This window comes from Fulmarus glacialis, unplaced genomic scaffold, assembly GCF_000690835.1.
Source record: "Fulmarus glacialis isolate BGI_N327 unplaced genomic scaffold, ASM69083v1 scaffold13780, whole genome shotgun sequence".
Classification (NCBI taxonomy): Eukaryota; Metazoa; Chordata; class Aves; order Procellariiformes; family Procellariidae; genus Fulmarus; species Fulmarus glacialis.
In genome coordinates, this window is record NW_009188417.1 from 9723 (window position 1) to 24778 (window position 15056).

The 15056-nt window shown below is 41.0% G+C and overlaps 1 protein-coding gene across 1 annotated transcript in view; it reads right to left on the reverse strand.

Moving 5' to 3' along the window:
• Window positions 1-942: 942 nt before the first annotated feature.
• SDC2 (syndecan 2) overlaps window positions 943-15056 on the reverse strand; it is a 58493-nt gene continuing 44379 nt past the window's right edge. The window contains exons 3-6 of the mRNA XM_009578574.1: window positions 13087-13198; window positions 5379-5512; window positions 4437-4572; window positions 943-3186 (exon numbers count right to left, since the gene is read on the reverse strand). Of these exons, the coding sequence (XP_009576869.1) occupies window positions 3023-3186; window positions 4437-4572; window positions 5379-5512; window positions 13087-13198 (546 nt within the window). The 3' untranslated portion in view covers window positions 943-3022. The remainder of the gene's footprint in view (window positions 3187-4436; window positions 4573-5378; window positions 5513-13086; window positions 13199-15056) is intronic.

Genomic DNA, 15056 nt, shown 5'->3' on the forward strand with positions numbered 1-15056 from the left:
TTTGCTGAGGAATTTCAGAGCTGCTACAGCAGCTCCAGCGGAGAAGAGCCAAGGGTCTTTAGGAAAAGCCATCCCAGAGATACAGATGCCGCTACTAGCTGCGGGCATGGGGCGCAGCATCCACAGCCTGGCACTGGGACTCCCAGCTGCCCAGCAACATCCATGAGTAGCCAGAGTATTGCTAGAAACACATCCAGGAAGGGGAGAACAAAAGGGAAGCAAAACCGAAGACCAACTCGTGCTAGGAAGTCTCAGTGTAAGAGACGTGCATTCAGCTGCCCATTTCTTCTAAACAGTGTTGCTGGAAGCCGGGTGTCTGCACCAGCCTGGTTATCAGACCGATGAAAACTGAACCGATGTTTATAATCGAGATGATAGCTCTGTTAGAATTTTTCCCCAATAGTATGGTTTGGCACTGAAAAGACAAGGGCAAAGAGATTGCGAGATGCCTATTGCATGTTAAAGAAGTTTCAAGTTTTTGTTAGGAAGGGCGGGAGGACTGCGATACTTTAAGTCTGTGTACAGAGCTGAAGCATTAGACGTCTTCTGCATATAACAGAGCGGATAATGGATGTGTAGGGGTAAAAAAGGCGAGTGGTGAAACAGAGCTGAAACTTTACCATTGCTTCTGCTTGTAAGCAGATGCAGGAGGAACCCGACAAGCATAATATTTGGTAGCCTGCATAATTACAACAGATGTCTATGTTGGATAAAGTGTCCTGTGCATTAGGTATACAGACAGAGTCTAACATTTATAAATAAAAAGAAAACAGCTTCTTAATATCAATTTGCTCATGAAGAAGGAGGAGAGAATTTATCTGGTGTTTAATATTTATAGCTATACTTACAGCGATATTCATTGCATCCTTAAAGAAAATTCAGATCTACTACCTTAAGCAAAGTGGGCTTCAAAAAACTGGATGTCAGACTATACAAATAAAGTATTAGTTTAGGCATGGTAGACTTTATTTTGGCACTTTAACAAATGCTTTATTTTACAGCAGTGGCACAGCATTTGCCAGAAATTTTCTTTCTTGGCACAGTTATTTCAAGCAGTTATTTTACTAATTGAATTTCACTAAATATTGCACAATAAGATATACCTGTTAAATTCTTACCCTGTTTTTACTTGTTGAACTTGTATGGCTTTGAAAAACTTGCCAGTATAAGTAATTCAAAAAGCAATATATTAAATATTTTAGCACAGGATAGCGTTCGTTTGTTCCTAAATGACCACTGAACTTGGGACAGCAACAAATACAAGTTACGCAACTCTTATCTGAAGAGCTACCAGATCTTATTTACAATACATTGCCATTTCTGAGAAGCAGTTTAGCTTGACGTCCTGAACACCTATATTTTGGAAATCTCAAAAATAAAAAATGAGGCGGTTAACAGAGCAGAAGACGAAGCCATTTGTCTGTTACAAAGCATAATATAAGGAGGCAGACTATCGTCTTCTCCACGTGCCCCTCTATCCAACACCTATCTGCGGTTTAAGAAACAGAGCCTTTTCTCTTCTACTTGGAATATTTCCTTCTTCTCTTACGAAGATATTCCACTTGTCTCAACTCTTCTGCTGGAGTCCGAGCAGAATAAACCAAAATTCTCCAAAAGGCCGGGGAAAAAACCAGACCAGAACAACAAATCAAAAACCGATATACACAATAAATGAAACCGGGTACTCCTTTGAATTTTACAGTACGGAAAACAACATTTGCAGGAAGAACAGGTCTGTGTCAATACTGCCATTAAATATAATGCAAAGGTCAAATGACGCATAACTCATACACCAGATGCGAGACTTAAACATTCCCACTTTTCTCAGCAATAAATCTGGTCCGAGGATCAGCCTGATCAACAGCCTTTTTTTTTGGTCTGGATTTTTAAGATCTACTAGATGTACTCTGTGACATTAAAACATAAGCAAATGGACATAAAATGAAAAGAGTATAAAAGTATATCACAATGGAATTCTCAGTATTAGGCCACATGATTTATTCAGTAGTGTTTATGTTCCCAAATTACAATTACGTCTATCCATGTAAGACTACAAAAGTTACCATTAGAATTGTCTGTGCTTATAAAATACCAACATTTTCTTTTACTGTTATATACTCATTAACACCAGTCTGCAACAAGTTACATATAATCATAGGCACTTCAAAGGCTTTAAAAGACGTTTACAACTTAAACGCATTTTTAAAGAACAAAAATTTAAACCCCTACTTGTACCTTCAAATTGCAAATAATTAACAAATACAGTGGCCATAGAAATCTGCAGCAACTTCTCAAAATACTGTTAGAGTCTTTGGGTTTGCTTAGGTTTGTCAGTAGCTTACTCCAAATCTTCCTTACAGGAGATTTGTTTAGTAAGAATACGACTATACAGTTTGTAGTAATAATCCAATTTTACACATTAATTTGCTGTTACAAATCTCACTGAAGCTACAGGTACGCTGAGAAACAATGCAAAGTGTAAAATTGATATTCTGACACTTAAATTTATACAAAGTGGAGGTTAACGTTTACATAGCTGAAAAATTACATTTACACTAAAAGTTACTGTTATCTGAATTATCTGAAGACAAATTGCACCATGACAACTACAAAAAGGCATTTTTTTGAAACAGATAAATTAATGAAATAAAAACTAACTTGTAAGATCAATCTGAGACATGCCGACAAAAATTAAACAACTTTCATTGAACCATAGGATAAAACAATCATTTTCATTATTTTATACTTATGCATAAAGTTTTAAAAATGATTCAGTGAACATTGATGGTTTTATAAAATAATGCTTTGCCACTGTTATTCACAGAACACTGCAAATGTTAAGTTTTAATTTTACATTTTTAAAGGAATACATGAAAAGTTTTAAATACAATGGGATTTTATCATAAAGGTGCCGTAATGGCTCTTTAATGGAAAAAAAAAAAAAAGATCTTCATTATTCTATGCAAAAGCTTTATTTAAAAAAGTTCAGTGATCTCATAAATAGAGACACTAAATAGGAATTTTATGCATAAAACTCCTTAGTAGGTGCCTTTTGATAGGCAGCACAGGATGGTTTACGTTCACCAAGGTCGTAACTGCCTTCATCCTTCTTTCTCATGCGATATACCAGCAGCAGGATAAGGAAGATTGCGAAAAGAAAACCGATAACTCCGCCAGCAATAACAGCTGTAATCAAAGAAACAGAGATTCACAATATGCCGGAAAAACAAGTTTAGCACCATGTTTCTTTTTCATCTCACACAATGAGTTTGCCATTACTTTCAAATTACAGAAAAGGGCTCCCATTATGCAACTGTCTTGATTATTAGTATCCTGAAATATATTCTCAGAAAGCCTGTTTGTGTTTATGAAGGCAATCATTTAAAAGGACATTCCACCTACAAGTTATTAAAAATTTTCCAAAACCTCAACGAAGAAAGCCACCCATACTGCCAGAGCATAAAGTTGTCTTCATTTATAATAATAACATTTAAGTTTCTTTCAAACTCATTTTTCAACATTTAACAAGTTAACATAAGTTAACATTTTCAGCCTTAAAAGAACTATTTTGTTACACCAGCTAAGAAATGGATTTTCCCTTTTCTCCATCAGTTTTCACTCTGACTCTAGACTGAAATGAATTTCCTCTTGATGAGCAATAGGAGAGAACATTTCATGGAGCTGTAGGAACAGAGGCATTACATTCATTATGCACTTGCAAGTGCGTATAAAGTATCAACTCCAACTAGACTTCAAGAGCAAACCCGCGTGCTTCCACTGGTGTGGATATTAAGGCTATTTCACGTTTTGGTGCTCAGAGGAAGATGTGGTCCAAAACTGTGTGACCTTCATGGCTCCCAACACCCCCTCTGAGGACACGGGGGAAAAGTGTACCTGTAAACACTGTTCTTATGCCAAAAACACCTCACATGTAGGAAAGCCACATGAAAACATTGGTGGCCAGCCTGTGCCTCCCTGGGTTATGCATGGAAACAGACCCTCTGTATCCTAAGGACAGCGCTCACCCATCCTTCTCCATCCACCCACCCCCCCCGCTGTGAGCTCCTCCCAGGCAGCGTCCATCTGCACCAGACGGACCAGACAGTGACGTGCGCTCGGGAGTGTGGGTGAGAATACATTTCTGCACCACAAGCATCAATCCAAATTGCAACTCCCTTTGCGAGCTGTGGAAGCTCCAGATATTCAGCAGGCAGTATTCAACTTGTGGGCGTCAAATCAATTAGCAAGACTTCACTATTAAATAACTCCAGAAGATGCCCATCTCATTTTCATCAAATCAACCACTGGCTACCCCATGAATGTGTTTAAGAATCTATCAAGAAAACACAAATGTTGAGTTTGCATTATTGGATATAGATCCCCTCTGTTTTCTGTGGTATTTCTGGCAAGATGGACCTTGGCAAACAATGCCTCACCTGCCAGAACTTCTGTTCTCTGGAAGAGGTTTTCTGAATGCTTCTCAGTGAACACATCGGTGTCATCCCCTGGCTCATCACTCTTTTTCTTGGCATCCGTCTCAGGCCTTCCCTCTTTATCGATTTCTTCAGGTGACTGTGGCACAAAAAGGAAAACAGAGCATCGCTTACAGACAGGGTGCACCGCAAGTCGGCACAGTCACTGCCCGTCACGGGCAGCCACGAAGCTGTGGCTCCACGCGCGTACTCCACAATACCCACAAACACAACACATGGGAAGCTTTTTGACCGCAGAAAGCTGTGCTAGACATTGTAACTGGATCTATTCGTCATCATGATGTCAGAATGAAAAACACTATCCATAAGTTTAAAACGCCCAAAAGTATATTTAGCAAACAGCTGTTAAATATTGCCTGTATTTATCAGAATAACGGCCTCTAAATGAAATAACAGCTCTGAAATTAACACATCAGGTATGTTATATTCAGAACACTTTTGAGGTAACTTGGACAATATTACCTATGGTGATAGAAGGAAATACTGAAATACTAAATGGAACCTGGCAAGTGTTCAAACTACAGCCAAACCACACAACATTCTCCTTTGAGAAGGGAATTTTCATGTAGAATTTTTGAATAACTCTTTGAGACATGTAAAAAAGGTACAGCTTGGCCTCAAAGGTATCATGAGAAAGTGTCTTGTGTATCACGAGATATTCTTTTTTGCACTCTCCTTTCTTTCATGTGAAATCCAGATGTGCCTATGCAGACCTTCTAGTAGGAATGAAACTGAGCAGCTCTGTATTCATTTAACAGGCTGCAGTAGCATTAAGTAAAGTTTGTGGGGGCTTTTTAATCCATATAAATCAAACAAAGTTAACATCAAGCCATCAGTGGGCTACAGCGGAACCATTTTAAATGGTGTTGCTCTCCAGCCACGCACCTTTGTTTGTGCAGGCACCTTGGTCTGCATTTTCACTGTGGTGGTCTCAGCCCTAGATGCATCACTAGTTGTCGGTATCTTTGGAAGTGTCCTGGATGTTGCTGTCACTGCACTATCCTCATCTTCTTCAGCACCTGGAGACAAAAAAGGCAACATTTTCATTGACCTGTGAAATACTTCCAGACCAATTACATTTTTTATTATAAGGGGTGCTTGCACAGCCCCCCGAAGGCAAATGGCCCAGATGACAATGCCTGCTGAGATAAAGATGCGAGTTGCAAAAAGTGTGCCCCGAACTGTCAGGGGATATTGGCCCCAAGTGATCCCATGAAAGAGGAAAGGGGGCCATCAGCTGGATTAAGCAGTAACCAGGAAATTACCATGATATTTCTGAAACAGAAGGAAGCAGCCTGAAAAGAAGTATGAAAAAAGCATAAACGCTTGTAACGGGGGGAGAAACCCTGGAGTGGAAGCAGCAGCCATCAGGGCTGGTGTGACCCTGTCTGACGTGGCCCCGTGGCACTGGGGGCTCTGCTGGGGCTTGGCGCCGCCACCCCCCACCCCATGGGTGCCCCCAGCAGCCACCTCCAGCTCTCCCATGGCCACCATGGGGGCACCCCTGGAACCCGCACCCCGGGGGTGCAGGGTCACCTCCTGGGGGTGGCAGGAGGTGGTGGGGCTCTGGGACCACATGGCGCTGGGGGCACCCATGTTTCCCACTGCAGGGGTGTGCGGGCAGAGGGTCCTGCACACCCAGATGAGGGGAGCTTGCACACCCCACAGCCTGTGAGGCAGGTGTGCGTGTGCACACAAATCTGTGCGTGCGTGTGGCACACGTTGGGATCAGTTACAGAAGGGGGGTTGGAAATTTGTAGTTGCATGTTACCATTTTTTAAGTGGCTGGTATTGTGGTTATCTGTTGTATTGCTGATATTAAGCCCAAAAGTATAGTTTAATGATTACCAGTTAATTGCGTATCATAAATCAATCAATCAATAAACTTCTTTATCCTGACTTGACTTAAACCACGTGAACTGAACAGTTTTTCCCTGTAACATGCTGCTTCAACAACAAAATCTCTCCTCTACAGCAAATCTGTTAAACCCCCAAACATAAAAAAACAAGCAGGTTTTTTCTATCTACAGGAAGACTGCTATTACTTTGTATTTCAGTCACTAGGAATTCACATATTTTTAAACTCCACATAATTCAGAAGCCTTTTTCTAAAGAGTGAGAGGACAGAAAACTCCTTAAAGATGACCTTAAATTTAATTTCCTCCACATTCAAAGCCCTGCTGGATATGAAGGCTCCTTTAACATAAGAGAATGGACATGTCTCATAAATATCCTTTAGTGATACTGGAACGAAGAAGACACAGACAAGAGACTAAATTGCTGCAAGGCCTGAAAAAGGAAAAGAATCGACCTATTCTTGGACCACTCCTTAGGAATCTCAATGTGTTCGGCTCATGACAGACACTGGTTACCCAAGTAACTATTGGGTAATAAATCCAGCAAATGTGCATACGAGTAATTCCTAACAAATAAAAATATATCCTCTTACAACAGAATAGTATGACTCACTCATTCCAAACTGACTTTTTATCTTATTTTTGTAGAGAAAGAAAACAGGCTGAAAATACGAGCGCAATAACAAAGTTTTGAACTCACGACCAAGAATTACACACATTTGGCATTGAAATGAAGGGGATTAACAAGACAATAACTAAAATAACTTCTGTACTGTAGAAAAGAAAATTTCGAATCGTTAAAAAAAGTACTACATTAAAGCTACCGGCACAGAATAATACTGGAAAAACCTTCAGAGATACCAAAATTACAGTTCAACTTTCAGAATAAAGACCTCACAACAAGAATCAGGTATTTTCCTGGAATGCTACTCGAAGATCAAAAAACCAACATCTTGCTTCAAAACACAGGTGAGGAAAGGCATCCAACAGGAAAATTTTTCTGGCTTTGCCTCAAGAGTTTTCTTTGAGAAATAAGGGCCCAATGGATAGCTCAGCCTGCTTTACCTTCCAAAGCTCCTCCAAATTACACAAGACTTTCACAGTCAAGGAAATTAAAATTGGTGATCAGATTAGAGATCTGATAAAACACACTTTGAGAGTACAGAACTATATTTTCTTCTTTTTATGAAATGATAAGTCCCATTTAATCACAACTGCTCCTCCAAATCCTTAAATGCCACCTTCGCTTCAGGCAATAGTTGTGTCTGCCAGATAAAATGGTGAGTGTTACAGGTCTGAACCTCTCTGTATACAGAGGATGCGTATCTCCGGTCTCTCAACAAATGGGTGACTAACCTAGCCCCTGGACTAGTCGCTAGATTTGCACCAAAGGTACCCAACTCCCCTTCTGTACGGCCTCAGGGGAATCCTGACAATCCCAAAAACATCGGGGTACCTATCGTTTAGGCCGACTCAAGTACCGGCTCAGACACATCCCCGTGGTTCCTGCTTTCCAATTAGCTTTATCTAGACAGGTCTCTGCTTGACATGGAGTAAACAAGAGGAAGGCATTTCCCTTGCTAAACTGACAGCAGTATTCTCAGAATTACCCGTAAACAGGACTGAGGGATCAAAAAAACCTCCCTAAAGCTCTCCAGAACATAGCAATAGCATTTTACATAGTATCATGTTCCCTAAAAGGCAAAAAAAAAAAAGAAAACCATCCCCCTCCCTGAATCCAAATAGGATTGAAGGGAAAAAACCTACAGACTATCTTAAGCATATCTCCCAACTAGGTTGTTAAGAGGAATACTACAAAATGGTTGGAGTATAAAAGCTTACTTCTTCCTCTTGAAAATATCACTGTCTTTTTAGATGGTTTCTGGATTTGGCCAGCTTGGGTGACGGTGCTGGGCATTAACTGCCTTGAGCCCCTCTACAAATAGATACCGCCCTCTTAATGATTACCCTGCAGTAATTAAACCCATAGCCATCTCTGTGGTCAAGAGTTGAGAGCTCTCAACCATCACATACTGTCTTTTATCCTCTGCAACTTCTTCAGGATGCCCAACTGCTGTCTTCATAATGGTCAATATAGCTCTAAATTGTGCAGTAGTATTGGAAATATCTAATATAGCCCTCAGTGACGTGTCTATTAGCTGCCCCTTGGATGATGGGATGCAAATGCTCTTTCACACTCTTGGTGCTTGAGGGAACTTGTCAGGAAATCAAGACTGTGTCATCTTAAATCATTGCGTACTACAAAAAGCCCACGTTAGTTAGCACTCTTACTTGCAAAGCAGCCAGTGATTAACTCTTCCTACCAAACAAATCCAATCATTTCACCCTACCTTTTGGCATCATATTTGTTTGCTGTTGCACATCGCACTCTGGGAGTACTACCACCACAAGCAAACTTGTTATAAGGCGGGCACACAAATACCCACCATCCCTTTCACGCCTTCCATCTCTATCATCAGTGTGGCACATACCAGAATGACACATTTTTAGCTGCCTTATATCTCACTCCCATTCACATGAAAAGCCCCCAACACAACCCTTAATCAACACAGTCTTAGGCAACCAGAGATGACACTATAAACATAATACTAGTGCCCTGTCAGGGAACTGCAGCTGAAATAAACGGGGACAGTGCAAGGATGTTGTGTCTCTGGTAATTCTCATCTGAGGAGAGGAAAAAAAAACAACCAAACTTGAAGAAAATAAAAGGAAGAGTCCTAACTATACTGAAGTATACTGAAGATTCTGTCCAGCACAACAAAAACACACTTTCAAACAGTAGGTTTTTACATTAAAGGACCTGGAGAACCAGGCAGTTAATGTCATGAAGCATGCTTGGGGCTGGTGTGGCAGGTGGACAGAAGAATCTCTTGCTCCAAGCCAATCTGAAAGGCACATATGAGTGGGACCTTAGGAAGCAGAAAAATGACTACTTGCCATGTTGCCTGCACCACGGGAGGGGAAGCACACCAGGAGAGGGTGTGTCGCCCCACCTGGAATGCCTGCTGGGCACACTGCCACCGCGGCCAGGAGCATCCCGCGTTGGCCATGGCCCCCATGCCAGCTCCTGTTCAGCACCTACGAGAACACCCGTGCCTCCCCCTTGGCCCAGCCACCACCCGTCACCCAGCCCCACGCCACACTGCCACTGGACTCCTAAACTGCCTTCTGGTCTTGGAGTGTAACTTCGGCTTCCCATTAGGTCAAGAGCCAAAGCAGATCTGCTCTTGTGTTTCTTGGAGGAGCTCCAGCCCCCATAACCACCATAACTTTCCTCCAAGAACAGTCCCCAGTCACAATGTCAGTCTAGACCTAGTTCATCCTGAGCTAACCTTCTCAACTCAGGCTGCTATTGACTGAGAAATATTAGGTTGGGGAAAGAGAAGAAGGAGAAGGAAGATCTGCATCAGATTCTGATATATATTGCATAGACTTGTCTACCAGGAGTAATTTAAGGAGAAGACACAAGAATCAGACAGTTTTCCAAAGTGTAGATAAACAGAATAGAGGTAGTGGCTTTCCTTAACATAAGGGTAGTCATGCTACTTAGCAGCTACTTCCAGATACCTGCAAGACCAGGGCTCAGTTAAGATCTTTTATGCCAGAGGAAAAAGCAACAGTAGTCATAAAAGCATTTCAAGTTGTATATAGGCAGGAAAAATTATTTTTACCCTTTCATTATTATGCGATATACAAACACCTACACTAAAAAGAGTGATGACAGACTGAGGCATCTCCTCAGAGATGGAGACTGCAAGAAGGAAACAATGGACTAATGAATTCACTACGGACTTTCTGATGTTGATACAGGACAATCAGGAAGCAGGCATGGTCCCTTCAGAAACTGTTGACCAAAGGATTCAGACTGAACACTTGGGCAGATGACCATCAGTAGCTGAATGTACATGAAGACTAAAGAGGCTATGAAAGGAAAGGAAAAAAAAACAGAACACCATCACATTTTTTTCTCCTTACAAAAAGCCCTCAGCCAATTTCTAGTTTGAAATGTGTCATGCTGTCGTGGTTTACCCCCCCCCAGCCACTGAGCACCACGCAGCCGCTCGCTCACCCCCCCCCAGGTGGCATGGGGGAGAGAATCAGAAGGGTAAAAGTGAGAAAACTCGTGGGTTGAGATAAAGACAGTTTAATAGGTAAAGCAAAAGCCACGCACACAAGCAAAGCAAAACAAGGAATTCATTCACTACTTCCCATCGGCAGGCAGGTGTTCAGCCATCTCCAGGAAAACAGGGCTCCATCACACGTAACGGTTACTTGGGAAGACAAACGCCATCACTCTGAACGCCCCCCCCCGCCTTCTTCTTTGCCCAACCTTATATGCTGAGCATGACATCATATAGTATGGAATAGCCCATTGGCCAGCTGGGCCAGCCGTCCCAGCCACGCTCCCTCCCAGCCCCCTGCGCGCCTGGCAGGGCACGGGAAAATGAAAAGTCCTTGACTAGCGTAAACATTACTTAGCAACAACTAAAACATCAGTGTGTTATCAACATTATTCTCATACTACATCCAAAACACAGCACTATACCAGTTAATAGGACGAAAATCAACTCCATCCCAGCCGAAACCAGGACACATGCTTACAGCGACATTTGTTAATGCTGCTTGCAGACCTGCAATGGTGATGCTGACAATTCCTGTTTATTTCCATAGGCCTGGTGGCAGCTAACAATTTTCACACCAAGGAAAGGAGTCAGCATGTTGTCATCTTGGATCTGTTTGCTTGGAGTGGAATTACATAGCAAGAAAACCACTCTTGAGTGGGAAGGCTCTTCCTTCTAGGAACACTACATCACTGGATATCAAGTAAAGAGAAACATATTCAACATAATGTGAGGAAAATTGACCATTGGTACATCTGCAGGACACTTTCTACTTCACAAAATGGAGATAGTAAGTGCAGGATGAGCAGGGTGGAGAGGATGCTAATTTGCTTCCCTCTTGAGATGTTTTTCTTAAGTGAATAAAACTTAGATTTGCTCAGAAGATGATTTGAACTTAGACTTCTTCCTTTGTTCAAAAGAATTAGATTTTGGTACTGTCACATGAGCTCTCTGGAGGGGCATCCAGGTAGTCTCAGTCTACAATGAGACTTCCTGCTTTCTTGCAGGAAAGAAAGAAATTGCCTGAGGTAGCATGAGTGTGTGTTATGTACTCCATCTTCCACCCATGGCTCAAGGCTGAACACAGGAAAAGAGAGAAGAGAAAGCCAAGGTGTTACTCTTGGTGAAGTCTAGAGGTAGTTTCTGTCCTTCTGGCTCCACCTTTGCCACTGAGATGGGTTAATAAAATCAGAAGCCAGTTCTTGTACAGTCTTTTCCACTTCAAAAGCAGGGCTGCATTTTGAATCATCCATATTAGAAACAGCCAAACTCCACAGAGAGATGAAATAAAACCAAAACAGACCATTCTCCATACCACTGTTTATTGTCAATCTATCTCCTTTCCTGAAGCTTACAAAGTCACCAGCTTCTGAAGTCATGACAGAGTGGGATGCTTACTGAAAGGGCAATTTTCTCAGAGATCAGACTTTTTCTTAGACAGTCCTGGAAACCGGATGAAATCACTGACTTGTTATTTTTTTTTCAAATGAAAAGTTAAATTTCCCCTCAAAGAAGTCTACACCAAGGATGTCCAATTAAGCCTCTGATCACATTGGAACATCAAACTCCCAGGTGCCCATGACCAATAGGCCTGGATTTGCCTGGCAGCATAATCAGACCTCTGTAGACTTCATTTTAACATATGTTTGAACCTCCAAAAGAAAGGAAAAACAAAAATCCATCCAAAAAATCTCAGCTGTGGCTTACAAGGTAACAAAGAAAAGGTGCTACAAGATGGGCTCACACTTTAAAAACTCACAAGGATATATAAACATCAAAAGACAGATTACAGAAAGTGCAATAACAAACAAATAAGTAACACACTTGGAAAATAAATGGGATTTCTACAACAGCTCAGCAAATGCTCACAACAATAAGGAAATTTCTCTTCCAGAACTACCATAAAATCCTGCACTTAACTTTTAATGGCTGGAGCCTCCCAGCTAGTCTAGAAGACACCCCACAAAGAGGCTTTCTAAAAGAAATTATTAATGAGGTTTCACTGACAGTTTTTTGAAAAGTGATGAGCTAGCTACATGCCTCTAATAAGTGTTTAAGTCTGAGAACTCAGTATGTTATGTTTATGAATTTCTTTATTCACTATGTGGATGTAATTACCTCATAGAAAACTGTCATGTTTTTGGCAGTATCTAGAGTTCCAAATTTAAAAGAACAACAAAAAAAAAGAAGTAGACACCATGTTTACATCAACCTGAATGCATATAAGAGAAAACAAGTTTACTGTTGCTATATTTTTTTACAGACTACTAAATTAGCATTATGCTATGGGAGAACTAAGCCACCTCTAACCCTTATTTCTAAACTCTAGAGAGATCTACACAGAAACCAGAGGGACAGAAGAGAGAAAATACCACAGTGAAATGATGCAACTAAGGAGTAAGAAAAAAGAGCAGAAAGCTAATATTTAAAACCCAGCCCGCAGGGATGCTCAATGCTCTATAGAGAGCCAAGCGCTCATGGTACTCACTGAAAGTATCATCTCCAGCTTATAAAGGAAAACTGCACAGCTTTTCCTCAAAAAATTGCATTACTTCTTACACTTTTTAAAAATCAAATTGTGACATGTTGTCTCACCTGAACCCGACCCAGAAGAATAATCATCATCATCAATTGGATAGACGCCTGATGCTTCTTCAACAGAGCTGTTGTCAAGGTATAAATCTTTATCAGAGGTCAAATCTGCTCTCTGGAAAACAGATAACAGGGAATGGTTAAAAAGATAACAGTTCTCCAGCATAGCAGTCTCTTACTCTTTGCTCCCATTTCCGAAGTTGATGATGGCACACTGAACAGTTTATACTTTCAGTTTATGCAAGATATTCCTCTAAGATGTTAAAGAAATTTGTAAAATTAAAGCATAAAAAAAAAGCCAAGGCTGCACAATGAAAACTAAGAAACCACCCAATCTTTAGGAAGCAAGCCCCCTTCAAATCACATTTCATCTCATTAAATGCATGAATGAATAAATAGGATTTGCAATATACTCTGCAGAGCTTCTATAACAAGAAAGAAGCAAATCCCAGGATTGAAGCCCTCTGTCAAGATCTCAAATGTACAAATCTATAGGCTGTCACATAAAGTCTATCATTTGATCTCAAATGAGAAGCAACGAGACCACATATCAAAAACCATCTCAGATGTATATCGAGCCAAATCTCACAAAACTTTTTCCAAGACAGTGCTGTTGATTAAGGATTATGGCATTTCCAGCTGGATCAAATAGCACATCTCAAAAATTCTGGTCAGGCAGGATGCTCCAATTCCTTAAACGAACACACCTCTCCTAAAATTTAGCTGTAGCTTCAACAGGCTAAAAAGTTGGTTTCTTGTGACTTTCACCACATTTTTATGTCTGCAAGTATTTCCCCACTAAAGAGAGATTCTGCTAAAATGAGCTGATAATAGAAGAAGGTATCAATCATCCTTTTAGATTGACAATTCAGGCTTTTAAAGACTAGAAATTGTCTTCCTGCACAGCAGCTTATGCTTTCTCAGCAGAGCATAAACTTCCTTACAGGAGCCATGTATCTCTGATGACTGAGAAGGTACCTGCCACTATTACTACTATTACTTTTACCAGCGTTTCTGTGAACACCTATTTGCCCCAACTTGTTGAAAAAAGTATGACAGTTGCAAATGCAGTTTTAAGTGAAAAAGCAATACTATACCAAATTGAGTCTTTTCTTTATCTGACATAATCGCCCAAACCTGCTGCTCTGAGTCCCAGGGGTTCCCACCTTACTTTTCACTGCACAGCATCGATTGCCCATTTTATTCTACCCAACGTTCACTGTAGCTTTCCTAAGCAGGCACCAAAGCGTGAAAGGGGTAACTCCTGTATGCAAAGACCCACATCCGACCTTCTGCGGTAAATTTTTTCCCAGAGGTCTAAAAAATATTGTTGAAGACATTTGTGACTTTTTTTTTTTTAGGAGGCTTTTGGCAATGGCTTCCTCTTCCAACCTTCTACGCTTCTTCAGAGCAGAAAACTGCTCTTCAGTTTGATCTAAAATAAAAAAATTATTCTTCACAGGAAGAAGAAAGGCCACCCTGATTACTAGAGTATTTCAGAGTAAAAGACCTTTGCACTGGGGGTACCTGACACACTTCTGAACAGCTCTGAACTAAACCAGTGTTACCCTGTTTTTCTTCTAAAGAGGAAAAGAAAACCAACATGATACTTGGTCTAAGTCTACTCTTGCTACGGTAGCTTTTACCTGTGGGATATGTGGAGAAAAAAAAGCCCTGTTTTTAAGATAGGTTTAGAAAAGGCCTGCTCTCATCTGCTGCTGCTAGTTCATGCGGTCTGCCTGGAACTGGCTGCAGTCCAAAGCAGAAATTCAAGACGATGTCTGGTCACCATCAGATGACTTAATTCCTTTAAAAGATGTCTCCAAAGGAAGGCCTGAAGTGGCTCCGTAGCTGTATAGGTGGTATTGTAATTAAGACGCAGCTGAGACTGTTTCCGTATAGGAAAACAACTCCCTGTCACGGGACAAATATCCTGCTGTCGATCAGGTTGCCACAATGAACCAAGCCACTTT